A 17,469-nucleotide genomic window follows, 5' to 3' on the forward strand; every position below is an offset into this window, starting at 1 on the left:
AGAGCAGAGTTCTCGGCATGAAAGACTCGTTAAAGAACGTGCCTCTTCATTTCTCTCTAATACGGTAGGAAATTAAATTAAAGGAAATGTAGATAATGTTAACTGTGATGATTGACAGGGCAGTTTAAACAGTGACAGGATTCAGGTAACTAAGCAACAGAGCATCAGTTAAAGAAGCAGTTATGACGAAGTAGTATGTCCCAAAGCTTGCCTACTATTCTGCTACATTCTCAAAAGTATGTACTTTTCTTCACAAAAAGAGTACATACTTATAGGGCATAGTATAAGTAGGCGAATTGGGACGCAGCAAAACAAACCACAGTGAACATGGACAAAAAAGCTGATGGGACCGCTTTGGTTGGCCCTGTGGATGGGAAATTTTGTTATAAAAAACGAATGGATGGAAGCGTCGATAAGAGCATGGTTGTGTGCAAGCTATGCAACAAGGAATTGGCATATCACTGTAGCACATCGAGCCTATTGCTACACTTAATGGCAATATTGCACTGGTCTGTTGGACTTGGTTGAACAAAAATAAACAATATTTTGTTGCTTAAGCTTATGTATTCAGTCATTATTCAATGGTATACTAAAAATTCATGTAAAAATCTTACTTCTCACTGTTCTCAGGTCAAATATTTATATGCGATTAAAATGCGATTAATTTCGATTAATTAATTACAAAGCCTCTAATTAATTAGATTAAATTTTTTAATCGAGTCCCAGCCCTAATTACAATGAATTAGTATTTGGGATAAAAAGTAATTTGTCTTTTAATATGTCATACATTTTTTGTGCCTGAAAAGACTTACACTTAATTACATTTTAGTGGGTGTCTTCTGTAAATTAGGAAAAAATATATGATATTTATTTTTTGCTCAGAAAAACTAAAACTAAAATGCAATTGAATTAAACAGAATTTTTTTTTTTGGGGGGGGGACAACAACAACAATTTAAATCAGTATTACACTTATTGTTTTTATGCTTAAACCCTTTTTCATCTTTGACCCACTTGTAGTGTAAAGAAAGTATAATTATTAAATATTTTAAAATTGTACGTATTGTAATTTACTACAGTAATACATTTCTGTATTCATTTTTAATAATTAGTCAAAGTCAAAATTAATAAATGATAAAATTTCTCATCTATTTAATTGCAACCATCAATTCCACCATTAGAAAACCGTGAACATCTGAGCATGTTGTTGAAGTATTGAAATTTTAATTTATAATTTCACAAGACTTCAAGTAAATGTTTCACATCTAAGGGGTTCAGCTGACAATAAAACCCTACCTTAGAAGATAGTTGCATATCTAGACAGTTGGCCGAAAGACAGCTAACTAAGTCTTTAAACAAAGCCAACATCTCCTTTCCTCCACCCCAGATGCAGAAAGACATCCTCCAGTCAGAAGGAGGCGCAGCACATGTCTTCTCCCCTCAGGAGAGCCCCTGTAAGGCTCCTAGATCTCCACGCTCCCCCTGCACAGCCGCACACACTCGCTCCCACTCCGACTCAGAGGCCACGCTGGAGGAAAAAGGGGCGATGGGCAGAGCCAGACCCTTTGAGGGACCCCGGCCCCCAGAGAGCCTGTTCCTGGATGCCCTCTCTCTGGATCCTCTGAGCGAGGTGGAGGTGCCTCCTCCATCACGTCTGGAAAGTGAAAAGAGGTTCCCCCACCTGAAGGAAGTAAGAGACAGAGTAAGACATCAGTACACACTGCAGGATAGGGCGCATTTCATATCATGTTTTTTTTTTTTTCAACACCAAAAGCTATTTTTTGTTTTTTCATGGTCATTATCCTCTCTCTGACCCAGGCTGTTTTTGCAGATGTAAAGAGTTCTATACGTAAATGACGTCTATTATGATTGGCTAACATCTTTGCATGTGAAATGAGGAAGAATTATTACATGCCAAAACAATCTGCACTCAAATGCACTGCATAAATTCTTAATAAATATAAATTAAATTCTTAGCATTTTGTGGCTTTTGTGTTTTAACTGTGTTGTTGTTTCAGGCACTGAATGAGATTTCTGAGAGTGTGGATCCTGCCATGTATCCTGAGGAAGAAACAAGCAGCGGTAGCCTACTCAGGTATGGTTTTTGTTTATGAGTATGTGTGTGTGTGTGTGTGTGTGTGTGTGTGTTAGTCTAAGTAAAGTTTTGCTCCTCTCTTAGAAATCTAGAAGTCCTCTGAAGTATAGCAAAGCTTGACAACTTGAAAACAGCTATATAAATAAACTAAATAATCGTATATTTCAATGCTGAAAGATATATGATTAGGGTTAGTTTGTTTTATTATAGAGTAGAGTGGTGTTCACACATTCCTAGGTGAAAAGAGCCCACACCCAAATTTCTATGATCTTATGGCCTCTAGATATGACTTGGGTTCCTTCCATAAGTCTGATCAATAAGAACTGTGGTCCCCAGTTCATAGGGTCCTATATACTTAGGGTTCTATGTTTCCTCGTTTCCAGGATCCCTTGTTCCCAAGTTTCTTTGTTCCTCAATTCTTACGGTCCCATGCTCTCACGGTTCTGTGTTCCCCAGTTCCCAGGATCTCATGTTCCTAAGGTCCTGTGTTCCCCATTTTCAGGGGTAACTTGTTCCTGAGGTTCTATGTTTCCCATTTCTCAGGCTCCCATTTTCTTAGGGTTTTATATTCCCCAGTTTTCCTTGTTTACAAGGTTTTATGTTCCCCAAGTCTTAGGGTCCCATGTTTCACAGTTCTGTGTTCCCCAGTTCCCAGAACCTCATGTTCTAGGGTTCTATGTTTCCCGGTTCCCAGAATCTCATGTTCCTAGGGTTTTATGTTCCCCAGTGTCCTCAAGATTCTATGATTCCAGTTCTTAGGGTCCTATATTTTAGGGTTCTGTGTTCCCCAGTTTCCGGGGTCCCTTGTTCCCAAGGTTCTATGTTCCCCAGTTATTAGGATCCCATATTTTAAGGTTCTATGTCCCCCAGTTATTAGGATCCCATATTTTAAGGTTCTATGTTCCCCAGTTATTAGGATCCCATATTTTAAGGTTCTATGTCCCCCAGTTTCTGGGATCACTTGTTCCCCAGACTCTATGTTTCCCAGTTCTTAGGGTCCCATATTTTAAGGTTCTATGTTCCCCAGTTTCCGGGGTCCCTTGTTCCCAAGGTTCTATGTTCCCCAGTTATTAGGATCCCATATTTTAAGGTTCTATGTCCCCCAGTTATTAGGATCCCATATTTTAAGGTTCTATGTCCCCCAGTTTCTGGGATCACTTGTTCCCAAGACTCTATGTTTCCAATTTCTTAGGGTCCCATGTTTTCATGATTCTATGTTCCCCAGTTTCTGCGATCCCTTGTTCCCAAGGTTCTATGTTCCCCAGTTCTTTGGGTCCCATATTCTCAGGGTTCTGTGTTCCCCAGTTCTTAGGGTCCCACATTTTTAAGGTTCTATGGTCCACAGTTCCCAGGCTCCCATGTTGTTAGGGTTCTATGTTCTCCAGTTTTTGGGATACCAAGGTTAGGGCGAATAAAGGGTTAACGCTGAGAACATAGATACGCTCCTCTCAAGACACAAAGACTATTTCAAAACAGTGACATTGTGCTGCTTTATAATATCTACACAATGAATTGCTTTAAGATAAATTGAAAATAATCCAAGATCCCAAACAAGTCAAGAGCAGAGTTGATTACAGTGTTTAGCAACACCAGTGTAACTTTTCATTTGTTTTTGCCTCTGCAGGGCGAAATCAGTTTGCTCCATGAGCGACTTCCAGCGTTTGATGGACAGCTCCCCATTCCTACCAGATAAGAGCAAGCCTGGCGAACATGGACGAGATGATGTGACTCCTCCCCTTTCACCGGATGACCTCAAATACATTGAGGAGTTTAATAGCAAGGGTTGGGATATGCCCACCAGCTCACTGGCCGCTTGCCCCATTCCTGGACCAGTAATCCCCTCTCCAGTGATGGAGGCCTGGGCAGAGAGGGCAGAATCCCTAAGGGCCGAGTCTACTTCAGAAGCATTCCAGCCAGCCTCCTGGTACCTGACCACCAGCGCTACCTTAACCACCAACACCATGAGTAGCCCTGAGTACTGCCAAAAGCTCCCACTCAGGGCAACCCAGGGGGGTGACCAGTTTGGGGTGCATGTCCTCCATAGTCCCGTTCGAGGGGAGCGGTCTGCTCCAGGCCCCCCTGACCAGGAGTACATGTTTTCCAAAGTGACCAAAGTAAAGGCAGGGGAGGTAGTAGAAGGTGCTGAGGAGGTGTTTGGAGGGAGATGGCCATGTGAGCTTAGGGGTCATTTGGAGCCAGGACTTATGCCTGGAGAACGTCCATCGATTTGCGCTGCTGTTGGGTATACCTCATCATTAGAGTTGGAGCTGTCACGGAATCTGAGTGACGACATGAAGGAAAAGGCGTTTTCTGCTCGGAATGCCATCCGATCAACTTCTGCATCCGGTTCTAGCCCTCCAGAAAGGCAGCTACGGGACATGGCGTGCCAGACGAATGGTTTAGCCACACGGGGAACACAGACTACCCAAACCATCAGCGTGGGATTGCAAACAGAGGCTCTTCGCACCCTCACAAGCAGTCCTCACCGCTGTCTAACACCCAAAGGAGGCTCCACACCCATCTCATCCCCCTCACGTAGCCTGAGAAAGATGCAGTACTCTCCAGTCGTACAAGCCAAGTTTGAACGCCCATGCTGTTCGCCGAAATACGGCTCACCCAAGCTTCAACGGAAACCCTCTAATTCTAGCAAAGCAGAACAACCTGTTGTCCAAACCCGTGCTCCTACCCCAACAAACACTGCCCAGCAACCAAAAGGGAACAACGAATCCGCTTGGGCCCGTTCGACGACCACTAGAGACAGTCCTGTTCACACCACCATCAATGATGGACTCTCCAGCCTCTTCAACATCATCGACCACACGCCCATCGCTTACGACCCCTTGCAGAAATTCAATAAGTCCCCTAGCCGCTCTCGTCCCACTGAAGCAGGGCCTCAAGGGTCAACGGACCCCAAATCTCCCAGTGTTTGTGCTGCACAGGGGCCTTTGAGGAACTCACGGGGCCGGTCCCCAAGCCCTGTGCAGCTGATTGTAGAAACGCAAGGTGAGAAAACTCCAGAGGTGATTAGCATTAGACAGGACCTATCCGCTCCTCCGGGCTACACGCTAGCTGAGAACGCAGCACGGATCTTGAATAAGAAACTACTAGAACAGAGCTTCAGAGAAGAAAGAAGGCTTTCCGCTTCATCCACAGCTTCTCCGAATAAAAGCGGGGACACAGAGAAACCAGGATGTCTTGAGGTAACTAAGAAGTTCATTTTTAATCTACCTAAGAATTTCTAAGTGTGTCTAATTTGTTAGCGCAGATTATATATTAAATTTGGCTGCTTGTATTAATAAAGTATCAAAAAGTCTCATTCCCAGTCGCCAAATGCTGCCTGAGCGCAGGGCTTATATATATGAGTTGCATGCTTTAATGCGCTGCTTTGTTGCAATGCTAACTGTAGTATAATCACGTGCTGCTTGTTTTTTAATTTTGCAGTGGAACTAGCTTGCATAATTGCTTTGGATGCAGGATGTTCTAATTCACCATAATAAAGTTGTATCCAGTGTTTGATGCCTGCCAACCTCGATCCATTTGGAAGATTAATCCCTCACATGAAAGCAAGAGACATTTGTCAACAGACAGATCAGCATTACTGTGTGAGCGGCATCAGCGCACAATCCCATGATGCTATGTTAATGGTCAAAGATGCATTTGCAAAGATTTTAACATCATTAAAGGCAGATGTTTCTTTGTGAGCAGTGTATGTATCTGGGATTTGTGTTTTAAGCGTAATGGATATTACTAGGCATGAGTGCATAGAGTACAACTGATAAAAGGGATGAATTCACTTGCTGCAAGTTTAGCACCCAGTTTATCTCGCTGAGTAAAGCTGAATAAAGCTGAATATCAAAGCCATTTGGAAAAGTACTGATATTTAGTACACAAGTAAAAACATATGTACATTATCATAGAGTGTATCAGTATGTATCATATGTATCAGTGTATAAGGGTGAATCTCATGTTACAAAAAAACATGTCCAGGTCACATTTCACGCCAACATAATAACAATAATAAAAATATAGCTATATTTTCCATACTTTTTAAAACTTTGCATTAATAAATTTGTGGCATTGAGACTTATTAATGCATTATATTATATTATATTAAATTATATTACACTATAGTAGGTATAATTAGACAACATTTAAAACCAGACTAAAATAAATAAATAAATGTAATATTTTTATTTATTTTGGAGGAGAAATATGACTTGGACGAGTTTTATAACCAGACTTTTATTTTACAAAAACTTGTCTAGGTCACATTTCACCCAAAATAATAATAATAATATTATTTATTTATTTATTTATTCAAAAGCTGTATTTTGCATAAACAAGGATAGTTGTGTGATAAAATAAATAAATATATGTATATTTATTTAATATAGTAAAAATATATGTATTTTATTTTTTATTTATTTTGGAGGAGAAATATGACTTGGACAGCTTTTGAAACCAGATTTCTATATTGTAAATATCACAAAAACATGCCCAGGTCACATTTCAGCCCAAAATAATATTTTTTATTTATTTATTTTTTACTTTTTTAATTTTTTAAAGTTATATTTTGCATACATTTTTAGAACTATTAATATATCTTTGCATTAAGAAATTTGCGGTATTGTGATTTATTTATTTATGCATTACAATGATTATATTGTATTAAAATACAAGGCAAAATACGATTTGATTATGTAATAATCATTATATTATGTGTTTATATATATATATATATATTTTTTTTTTTTTTTTGAGGGGGAATATGACCTGGGCAGGTTTTGAGATTCACCAAACTACTATATTGTGCTCTAATGTTTATATTCAAAGGACAGTGAACTGCTTTTACAGGTTAGATGCCCTGCTGAACCCGGGCAGACTTGCCAGATCCCCGCCGTAGCGCTAACCTGAGTCTGATGTGGTTGTGTTATTTTGACCAGTGTGTTTACTCCTGTTTTTCTGGGTTGTCTCCAGAACCATACTGTCTTACTAACTGCACCCTGGGGACTGTAACGCAGCTTGCGCTCGCCGTGCAGTAAGTTCCACCGATCTTACTTGACCTTTGACCTCACGGTGACCTCACTTGTGTTCCGTCTCACCGATTTTAATGGATCTCTCTCACCGCATGCCACGCAGTTTCTAGACACCGTATCACTGCTAGGCATTATGGGAAATACTGTATGTGCTTTGTTGTGGTCACACTTTCTTTGTCCTCATGTAGGTGTGAGCATGCCCATCGTCTGATATTAATGACGTCACCAATAACCAGTCATCCAAAAAGCTATCAGAGTTTGTATTTGACTGTAATTGTTATTCCAATGGGGTGGGATTTCATATGGCAAAATAAAAAAAAAAATTAGTGGCTATTAAAGATTGATAGTACAAGCAAACTATTCAAGTGCAACATTTCCCAAATAGACATTTTAAAAGATGAAACATTAAGAAATAGTGTTTTGATGGACTTAAAGAGATAGTTTACCCAAAAATGAAAGTTCTGTAAACGTTTACTGTTTCTTTCTTTCCTTTGAAGAAATTTTGAAGCAAAGAGTTGACTTCTATAGTATTTTAATCCATACAATGGAAGTCAATGGGTACCGTCAACTGTTTGGGCAAAAACATTCTTCAAAATATCTTCTATTGTGTTCAACATAAGAAAGAAGCTCATAGAAGTTTAGAACAACTTGAAGGTGAGCAAATGACAACATTTTTAATTTGGGGTTGGGTGAACTGTCCCTTTAAGGCGAGACACTGTAGGTGAATGGGGTCAAAAAATTAACTAATAATTATCACCTAACTTACCCAGTTGACTGATTACTTTGATAATTGCAAAAAAAAATTGTATTACAAGTTTTCTAAAATGTTAGGTTTAAATATGCAAATGAGGCATTGTTTAATAAAATATGTGCTAATATTTAAAAAATCTAAACACTGGATGAAGTCAGTTTCAAAATTCTTGTTTAATTTGTTTGACATATTAGAGTCAAAAGTTTTTACAGAGGGAATTTTTGGTATCTCATTTTGTCACTACATAATTTAGAAAAAAACTTAGAACACTTGGAAAAATGTACCATTTTAGGGGGGAATAAAATGTATAAAATCAGGCAAAGTATATCCCTCTGTAAATACCTTTAGGATATAGAATAACATGTAAAGTTTGGTGTGTGTAAGTGCTACTGAAGTGGAGATTTATGGCTCAGTGTAGGAGAAAAAACTCATTTTGAGAAAACGGCCTTCAAAAATATGCATTGTAATTGAAATCTATTGACACAAATAGATAAAGTGCTATATCAGAAACACTTAACAGTGTCTTTTGGATGTTTTCTTTCCACTAGTCTGAAAAAACACTATGAAAAACCAAAAAGTCCAAAATCTCAAACTGCATTTTTGCCTGCAGTGTCTCCCCTTAAGAGTACAAATACCTTTGGAGTCAGTGTATCCAACTCACAAATGGCTTTTTGGATGGTGTAACCATTTTGACTATTAATATATACTCACTTTTTTAATTTTTCATAGGTCCTTTGGCTGCTAGGTGTTTGTGTGTTTGTAATTTTATTATTTTTGTCCATTTCAAAGGGTTTTAACCTCATCAGCTCTACTGATGGAAACTCTACAGCCTAACATCTTGTGCTATCTCACTTCTCTGTACTGCAATGTTTGCTGTCTGGTGCTAACAGGACGTGAATGTCGCTCAACATTACTGCATGCTAGCAGTGATAGTGGAGTGTTGGGGTTGTTTTGGGTTCATTGGCTGGTTTTGGTGTTCGCTGTGCCTTTGCTACAGCGTTTAACATCTGCTGCTAATGCTGGTTCTCATTTCCTAACATCTAACAACAACTTTGCACTTGCAATTGTGACTGTAGTGTGTTTCAGGTTAATTGTTATAGATTTGTGATCCATTTCATATGGTGTTGATTTAGTATTATTTACAGTTGAAGTCAAAAGTTTACATACACCTTGGAGAATCTGCAAAATGTTAACTATTTTAACAAAATGCATGTTATTTTTTATTTAGTACTGACCTGAATAAGATATTTCACATACGTTTACGTATATTCCATAAGATTGAATTTATAAAAACGACCCTGTTCAAAGGTTTACATACACTGAATGATCTTTTAGGTTAGTGTTAGTTGTTCATGAGTCCCTTGTTTGTCCTGAACTGCCTGCTGTTCTTCAGAAAAATCCCACAAATTTATTGGTTTTCCAGCATTTTTGTGTATTTGAACCCTTTCCAACTAAGACTGTATGATTTCGAGATCCATCTTTTCACACTGAGGACAACTGAGAGACTCATATGCAACTATTACAGAAGGTTCAAACACTCACTGATGCTTCAGAAGAAAAAACAATGCATTAAGAGCTGGGGGTGAAAACTTTTGAACAGAATGGAGGTGTGTACATTTTTCTTATTTTCCCTAAATATCATATCTTTTAATTTAGTACCGCCCTTCAATAGCTACAGAAGATACTTACATGTTTCCCAGAAGACAAAATAAGTTAAATTCTTTAAATTCAAAAAGTTTTCACCCCCAAATTTTCATCAGTGAGTGTTTGAACCTTCTGTAATAGTTGCATATGAGTCTCTCAGTTGTCCTCAGAGTAAAAAGATGGATCTCAAAATCATACAGTCATTGTTGGAAAGGGTTCAAATACACAAAAATGCTGATTTGTGGGACCTGAAGGATTTTCCCAAAGAACAGCAGGCAATTTAAGATCATTCAGGTAACAACACAGCATTAAGAATCAAGCGTATGTAAACTTTTGAACAGCGTCATTTTTATAGATCCAACTATTATTTTCTCTTGTGGACTATATGTAAACATCTTTAATGTGAAATATCTTATTTAGGTCAGTACTAAATAAAAAAAACATGCATTTTGTATGATCCATCTTATTTTGGTCAAATAGTTAACATTTTGCAGAGTCTGACTTTGTACTAAACTTTAGACTTTTTTGACCATGTTTTTTATATTATTATATAATATGTTATATATTATATAATATTTGTAAAACTTTTAGCTTTTATTTCTTCTGTTTATCAAGTTATTCATCTGATCTTTATATTTTATTTCAACATGAAAAATCATTGGTTTTAGTTTGTTAACACTGGTTTCATGTTGCTAATGATAATCTCACTGCAGTGCAAAAACCTTCTTTTTTTGCCTCAGTTGACTTGCAGGACTCACTTAAATTCACTTTGTATCAGCTTCAAAGTCTAGCTCAAAACCGAACGCAGATTCAAACAGATGTAGTAACTCCCTGTTTCTGAATTATTCAAACAGAAAATATCCACCTCTCACTGTGGAATCTCATTCATTTTTTATTTTTGCTTTATCGCTCAGCAGACTTTAGAATGAATCAAGCTGTAACCACTTTTTTCCTCGAAAGCCTGAAAAAGTTCTGAGTGTTATTCTCACTCTTTGCTCATACAGAAAGTATGAAATGGATGTTTTTCCATTTTCATCAATAGTTTAAACTGTAAAAGCACCAATGCTTGCAGACCAGTGTTTAGTATGATTTATATACCATTATAATATTAACTTTTGTTTTGATAGTTTGTTTTAGTAATTTTGGTTTGTTTTTGTCATTTTTATTACTTTTAGTGTTTTAATATTTTATGTTTAGCTTGAATTTATTTTTATTTCAGTTGGTTGCCAAAGCAGTGTTTCTAATTTTTCTATTTTATTTTTTATTTCAGTTAACAAAACAGTTTTAAGTAGTTTTAGCTTTAATATAGCTTTTAATACAGCTATTTTAGTAACTTTCAGTAACCTAAACTTTTTTTAAATTTTATTTTAGTTAATTGCCAAGACATTTTTAATTTAAGTTTCTAAATTTTCCAAAATTTTCATTTAATATGCATATTTTATGTCAGCTTTATTTCAATTCACGATTTTTTTATAGTTAAACATTTTTTATTTAGCTTTATTTATATTTCAGTAGTAATAGCCAACATTTCATTTTTTTTTTTTTTTTTTTTTTTTTTTTTAACTATTTATAACCCTGGAATACAAAACCAGTTGTAAGTAGCAATAGCCAAAAATACATTGTATGGTTCAAAATTATAGATTTTTCTATATTAGGGTATTAAGTTAAGATCATGTCCCATGAAGATATTTTGGAATCAAAACTTAATTTTTAATTAATAATATGCATTGCTAAGAACTTAATTTGCACAACTTTAAAGGCGATTTCCTCAATATTTTGATTTTCTTGCACCCTCAGATTCTAGATTTTTAAATAGTTGTATCTCAACCAAATATTTTGTATCTATTATCTATATTATCTGTATCTATGATATATATAAATGATGTATAAATCTTAATTTCAAAAAAATTTTGGGGTCCAGGGTCACATTTAATTAATGAATAAATAAGTTTTTCATCTAACATTTAAATTTTTTAAGGCGAGGCACTGCAGGTGAATAGGTGAAAATATAACTAATAGTTATCACCGTACTTATCCAGTTGATTGATTACATTGATAATTACAAACATTTTTTGTATTGCAGGTTTTCTAAAATGTTAGGTTTAAATATGCAAATGAGGCCATATTTAATGAAATATGCGCTAATTTGCATACATTTCTAGTGCAAAAGTCTAAACACTGGATGAAGTCAGTTTCAAAATTCTTGTTTAATTTATTTGACACATTAGAATAAAAAATGTTGGCATCTCATTTCGTCACACCATAATTCAGAAAAAACTTAGAACAGACAGGAAACAATATATATTTTTTACCATTTTTTGGGGAATAAAAAGTAAAAAATCAAGCTAATTATATATGAACAAATCCCTCTGTAAAAACCTTCAGGATATAGACAGGAATAAAACTGTAAAGGTGTGCGTAAGTGCTACTGAAGTGGAGATTTATGGCTCAGTGTAGGAGAAAAAACTCATTTTGAGAAAACGGCCTTCAAAAATATGGATTGTAATTGAAATCTATTGACACAAATAGATAAAGTGCTATAAAAGAGACAAATAACAGTGTTTTTTGGATGTTTTCTTTCCACTAGTCTGAAAAAACACTTCATGAAAAAGCAAAAATCTCAAACTTTATTGGTGCATGAAAAAACAGCGTTTTTGCCTGCAGTGTCTCCCTTTAATGAAAACAATGTTCAGTAGTTTTAGCTGACAATAAAACAATAAAAAGCCTAAAAGCTTATGTTTTCTTCCTTGGCGCAGGACTTGCCTCGTTCTCCAGTGGCTCCACCTCTGGACTCCTGCTTCCTGCGTCCGGCTCGTCCTGCCAACCGCCGACCTCCGTCCCGCTGGGCAGCCCACTCGCCCTCATCCTCGCCCAACTACAGAGACCGAGCGGAGAGGTTCCGCTTCCCCTCGCCCGTCAGACCGGTTCAGACCATCCCGGAGACAGAGGAGCCCGGTCAGGAGGTTTTCCCTTAACCAGCCTACACTACATCCTTCTGTGCTTTCTGTCACCTTGAGTTCTGTCAGAAACCTGTTTATCGCAACCTCAAGCATGAATACGAATCGAGATGTAGAATAGGAATTTAGAACTTGACCGAAAAAGGGAAATGTGGCGATAAATCAGGATTGTATTTATGCTTTTATTCTTCTTAATCTCCGTTCCTGACCACACGTACGCACACCGCCGGAGCGACGGAACCATCGAGAACCTTTCTAAAAACCATTTAACTGCCCTGCCACTAGAGGGCAAAGTTCTGTGAGCACCAGCTGAACTGATCCAATCGGGAACAGTTCTAGAAATTCCGTTTCGGAATCATCAAGGACCTGGAATGTACTGACGCAAAACACTGCAAAGTGTTCCATAAGAGGTGCCTACACACGCGTGACCTCGCAGCGGTCCGTACTCGTTTGTGTCCGTCTACATGTATGCAATACATACCACTCGATACGTGTTGGTCATGAAGCCGCAAAACTTCTTTTCAGATGTTCTGAAAACTGGATAGTAATAACATTTGTCGGAACAGCATAAAAGTTTACATGTGTTGATTTTTGTTCATTTCGGGGGGTGAATATATATATATATATCATTTGTTAAATTATGTTCCGTGTATATAGTTTATAAAACTATTTTCTTAATTTCCACGTGCACATCCCGTTTCGTTGGAAACCTTTGATGCTTGAATTTAAAAGACTCAGTTGTATTTGTAAAGAGAATTAGATCAAAACTAAAACACACACACACACACACACTCTAGTTCGACAGGGATGAATGATACATGATGTCAATCATAATGTATTTTAAAACCCAATGTAAAACTGAATGTTCTCGATGAGAGGAGAGTATATTGACACTGATTATCCTTATGCACATTTCCAAAGTCACAAAATCCTGAGGGAATATGTACAGGATTCCAATTGGAAGTTGTGTAACAATTGTAAATCTGCTCTGAAACATGTTGCAAAAACGAAGAAAAGAAATAGAACGAAAACTCAACATGTTTCCTTCAGATCTGACATTTAAATGTTTATGATTGGTTGTTTGTTGCTTAGCAACTCATTGTAACATTGTAGCACTGTATCATTAGATACTGTAGAATTTTGGCGGTTAATTACGAGACTAGTGTGAGATAATGTTTACAAGTGATACAAACCTAATTTCAAATTGTAAGTGTGCAACATTGCTCACTGAACCTTAAAGGAACACTCCACTTTTTTTGGAAATAGGCTCATTCTCCAACTCCCCCCGAGTTAATAAGTTGAGTTTTACTGTTTTGAAATCCATTCAGCCGTTCTCCTGTTCTGGCGATATCATTTTTAGCATAGCTTAGCATAGACCATTGAATCCTATGAGACCAATAGCATCACGTTCAAAAATGACCAATGAGTTTCGATATTTGTTCTATTTAAAACTTGACTCTTCTGTAGTTATATTGTGTACTAATACCAGGGGAAAATTACCAGGGAACTAATTTCAGGCACTGTGTGGTATTACTGCTCCTGCTTTGGCCATGTTACGGCAGCAAACTTCCTTGACTATTACACCAGAATGGGAGTGTAGTTCTTAAAATCTTATTGGCCTAGAAAATTGCAGCTTTGCATTTTCCGCCGGTATTAGTACACGATATAACTACAGAAGAGTCAAGTTTTAAATAGGACAAATATTGAAACTCGTAGGCCATTTTTGAACGTAATGCTATTGGTCTAATAGGATTCAATGATCTATGCTAAGCTATGCTAAAAGTGATATCACCAGAACAGGAGAACGGCTGAATGGATTTCAAAACAGTAAAACTCAACTTATTAACTCGGTGCGAGTTGGAGAATGAGCCTATTTCCAAAAAAAGTGGAGTGTTCCTTTAAAGTAATAGTTTACCCAGAAATGAAAATTTCCTGAAAATTTACTCACCCTCAGGTTTGTTTCTTTTTCAGATTTGCAGAAATGTAGCATTACATCACTTGTTCACTGTTGCGTCAAGAAATTCCTGCAGAGGGCAGTGTAGTGCGGTCACTGAACTGGAACCTGCAAATTAGTGTTTCTAGGGGGGGACAATTAAATGGTGCACCTCTAGGAACACATTTAGGGCTGTATCCGAAATCGCCCCCTATACCCTATTCACTATTCCCTACATTAGTCCACTCGTACAGTTCACTTGAAGGAGTGAATGAAAACGAGTGAGTGAATTCGGACACTATGTGCACCGGAAGGACTGCCGCGTTGCTTACTGTTTAACAATCATTTAAAACGGACAGTTCGAATCCGTTATTATACAATATATTAATCAATTTACAACGAATTTGTACCCGTGTTGTATGCTGTATTACGCAGTGGACAAACGTGTTGTAAAATGAACAGATGGATGATGATTCAACTGCGGCGCCATCGTCTAGCGAGACGCGGGAATTCAGTCGGCGCGCGACTCTCACAGTGCATTATGGGTTATCTCTAGCTGTTGAGTGTACATCGGTTGTACACTCGTTTTTGCAGTGCATTGTGGGATTGAATGAGTGCACTCGAGAACGTCCACTATGGTTTCGAACACCACTTAAAATGGCTGTAGGGGGCGATTTCGGTTACAGCCTAGGTTAAAAGTTTGGAGGTTCCATTATTAATCAAAGGACCTTCACCCATTCAGCTCAAATTCAAGCCTGAAGACGCAACTGGTGAACACTGATAACATTTTTATTTGTGTCGATGTTAAATTATAAGTTTGACGATGTAAAATGTTAGTATTGTGTTTAGATTATGTGGGTTTAGTTGAATAGAAATTGTTAGTGTTGATTGATGTTCAGTTGATGCAGTTTGATTTATGTTGAATGAAATGGTATGTGGAATATTAATTTAACCAATATCTTTATTTGTATTAATGCATATTTTTGTTTATATCTAATTTAAAGGTTATCAACCTGCAGACAGACAGACCGACGGATTGATAGGTGGACGGACTGTCTGTCTGTCTGTCTGTCTGCAGGTTGATAACCTTTAAATTAGATATAAACAAAAAATATGCATTAATACAAACAAGCCTGCAAACAGAATTAAAGAGGCAGGAAAGATGAGTTGGTCTCTTGCGTCCTTCAGTATTTGAGCCATTTTATTAAATTTGGGCAGAGCTGAAAGCGAAAAACTTAAGAAACTTGACAGTCACCAATGCATCCTCTGCAGTGAATGGGTGCCGTCAGAATGAGAGTCCAAACAGCTGATAAAAACATCACAATAATCCACAAGTAATCCACACCACTCCAGTCCATCAGTTAACATCTTGAAAAGTGAAAAGCTGCACATTTGTAAGAAACATATCCATCGTTAAGATGTTCAATGAGGTTTATAACTTTAAACTGTCACTTCTAGCTAAAACACAAGTCCTCTATCCATAATATTGCTTTCTCCAGTGAAAAAGTCATCTTCTCTGAATCAGAAAAATGAAGGTTTAAAGTTAAAATGTCTTAATGGTGGATTTGTTTCTTACAAACAGCTTTTGGCTTCACAAGATGTTAACTGAACACAAGATGTAGACTGGAGTTGTGTGGATTATTGCAATGTTTTTATCAGTTTGGACTCTCGACGGCACCCATTCACTGCAGAGGATCCATTGGAAAGCAAGTGATGGAATGTTACATTTCTCCAAATCTGATGAAGAAACAAACTCATCTACATCTTGGATGGCCTGAGCACATTTTCAGCATGTTTGCATTTGTGGGTGAAGCTTTCCTTTAGATTGGATCAAAATATAGGAATACTTTAGAACTGACTCCAAATTATGACATGTGTTCCACTAGGAATCCAGTGTATGTTCTTCTGGATGTGTTGACTAGGGTTTGGACAGCAGTTGTGCAGATATCATATTTGATATGCATGCCTTTAAACACTAGCACTTTAGTGCATGTACTCAGACGCTGTTGTACCTTGTGATAAAGCTCATGATGTAAGCCCACACAATCACACACACACAAACACACACATATACACTGCCGTTCACCGTGGCGGCTTGTGTCTTTTTTGTTGCCATTGAATTTGCATTGACACAACTATGAACACTTTTTAAGTCCATTATTGTACCTATTAACTGGTCTTTGTATAGATGTTATTATGAATTCAGATCTTTCTTTGGAGGAAAAAGAAAAAATTATGAATGTTTTAAATGAAGTCACTGTCAGATGTCTAATGATAGAGTGTTAAATTGGTAATAAATTGAATGTGTATTTACAAAAAAAAAAAATGTTTATTGATTTATTTGTGTTTTGTGGAAAAAAAGTATAACTTTCAACAAGAATGCATTGAATAGTTTACAAAGTAACAGTAAAGACATTTATAAGGTATGAAATATTTTTATTTCAAATAAATTTATCAAAGAATCCTGAAAAATAAAATGTGAAGCAGAACAACAGTTTTCAACATTGATAATCATCAGAAATGCTTTTTGAGCAGTAAATCAGCATATTAGAATGATTTCTGAAGGATCATGTGATGCTAAAGACTGGAATAATGATGCTGAAAATTCAGCTTTGTATCACGGAAATAAATTACATTTTAAAATATATTAAAATAGAAAACAGTTACTTCAAATTGTAATAATATTTCACAATTGTAGTGTTTTTACTGTATTTTTAATCAAATAAATGCAGTCTTGGTGAGCAGAAGAGACATTAAAAACATTAAAAATCTATCTTAAAGTTGCTATCATGTACTTTTTTTTTAAAGTAAAGCTGTAAACGTAGTATTACTTCAGAGGGAACAGCTAGAGAAACTGCTGATAGTTGCAAGTCATAAAATGAGCAGAAAAAGCTTAAAACTTTCAAAGACGGTTTGAGGACACGAGCGTGTGGATGACAGCAGGTCAGTGATCTGCAGGCATGGAGTTGCTGTAAGGACATTTCCCAGGACTCTCAAATCCTTTCATTTCGGTGTAGCACACAGTGTTGAGAGTGAGTTTGTGCAGTTGAGATTA

The 17,469-nt window shown here is 37.0% G+C and overlaps 1 protein-coding gene across 1 annotated transcript in view; it reads left to right on the plus strand.

Annotated features, from left to right (window-relative positions):
• mtcl1 (microtubule crosslinking factor 1) overlaps nt 1-17,187 on the plus strand; it is a 124,132-nt gene extending 106,945 nt beyond the window's left edge. Inside the window, 4 exon segments of the mRNA XM_073848773.1 lie at nt 1,386-1,700; nt 2,017-2,093; nt 3,718-5,293; nt 12,281-17,187. Of these exon segments, the coding sequence (XP_073704874.1) occupies nt 1,386-1,700; nt 2,017-2,093; nt 3,718-5,293; nt 12,281-12,499 (2,187 nt within the window). The 3' untranslated portion in view covers nt 12,500-17,187.
• Nucleotides 17,188-17,469: the final 282 nt, after the last annotated feature.

The sequence above is a fragment of the Garra rufa genome, chromosome 10 (assembly GCF_049309525.1).
Source record: "Garra rufa chromosome 10, GarRuf1.0, whole genome shotgun sequence".
In the NCBI taxonomy this organism is placed as follows: Eukaryota; Metazoa; Chordata; class Actinopteri; order Cypriniformes; family Cyprinidae; genus Garra; species Garra rufa.